At 73.7% G+C, this 213-nt stretch overlaps 1 protein-coding gene across 1 annotated transcript in view; it reads left to right on the plus strand.

The window, feature by feature from the left end:
* The first annotated feature begins 32 nt into the window (after window positions 1-32).
* The window catches only part of TCEA1 (transcription elongation factor A (SII), 1), a 30418-nt gene continuing 30237 nt past the window's right edge, over window positions 33-213 (plus strand). Inside the window, exon 1 of the mRNA XM_010582950.1 lies at window positions 33-175. Coding sequence (XP_010581252.1) covers window positions 107-175 — 69 coding nt within the window. The 5' untranslated portion in view covers window positions 33-106. The remainder of the gene's footprint in view (window positions 176-213) is intronic.

The following is a 213-nucleotide window of genomic DNA, read 5'->3' on the forward strand; positions in this document are numbered from 1 at the left end:
CCTCGCTCCGAGGGGGGGGTGAGGGGGCTCCGCTCCGCTCCGCGGGCTTCAGCTCTCGGGCGCCGCGCCGGGCCCCGCTCGGGCCGCCGCCGCAGCAGCAGCAGCCATGACCACGGAGGACGAGATCATCCGCATCGCCAAGAAGATGGACAAGATGGTGCAGAAGAAGAACGCGGTGAGCGGGGGCGGGACGGGACGGGACGGGAGGCGGCC

This window comes from Haliaeetus leucocephalus, unplaced genomic scaffold (assembly GCF_000737465.1).
Source record: "Haliaeetus leucocephalus isolate CR32 unplaced genomic scaffold, Haliaeetus_leucocephalus-4.0 Scaffold858, whole genome shotgun sequence".
Classification (NCBI taxonomy): domain Eukaryota; kingdom Metazoa; phylum Chordata; class Aves; order Accipitriformes; family Accipitridae; genus Haliaeetus; species Haliaeetus leucocephalus.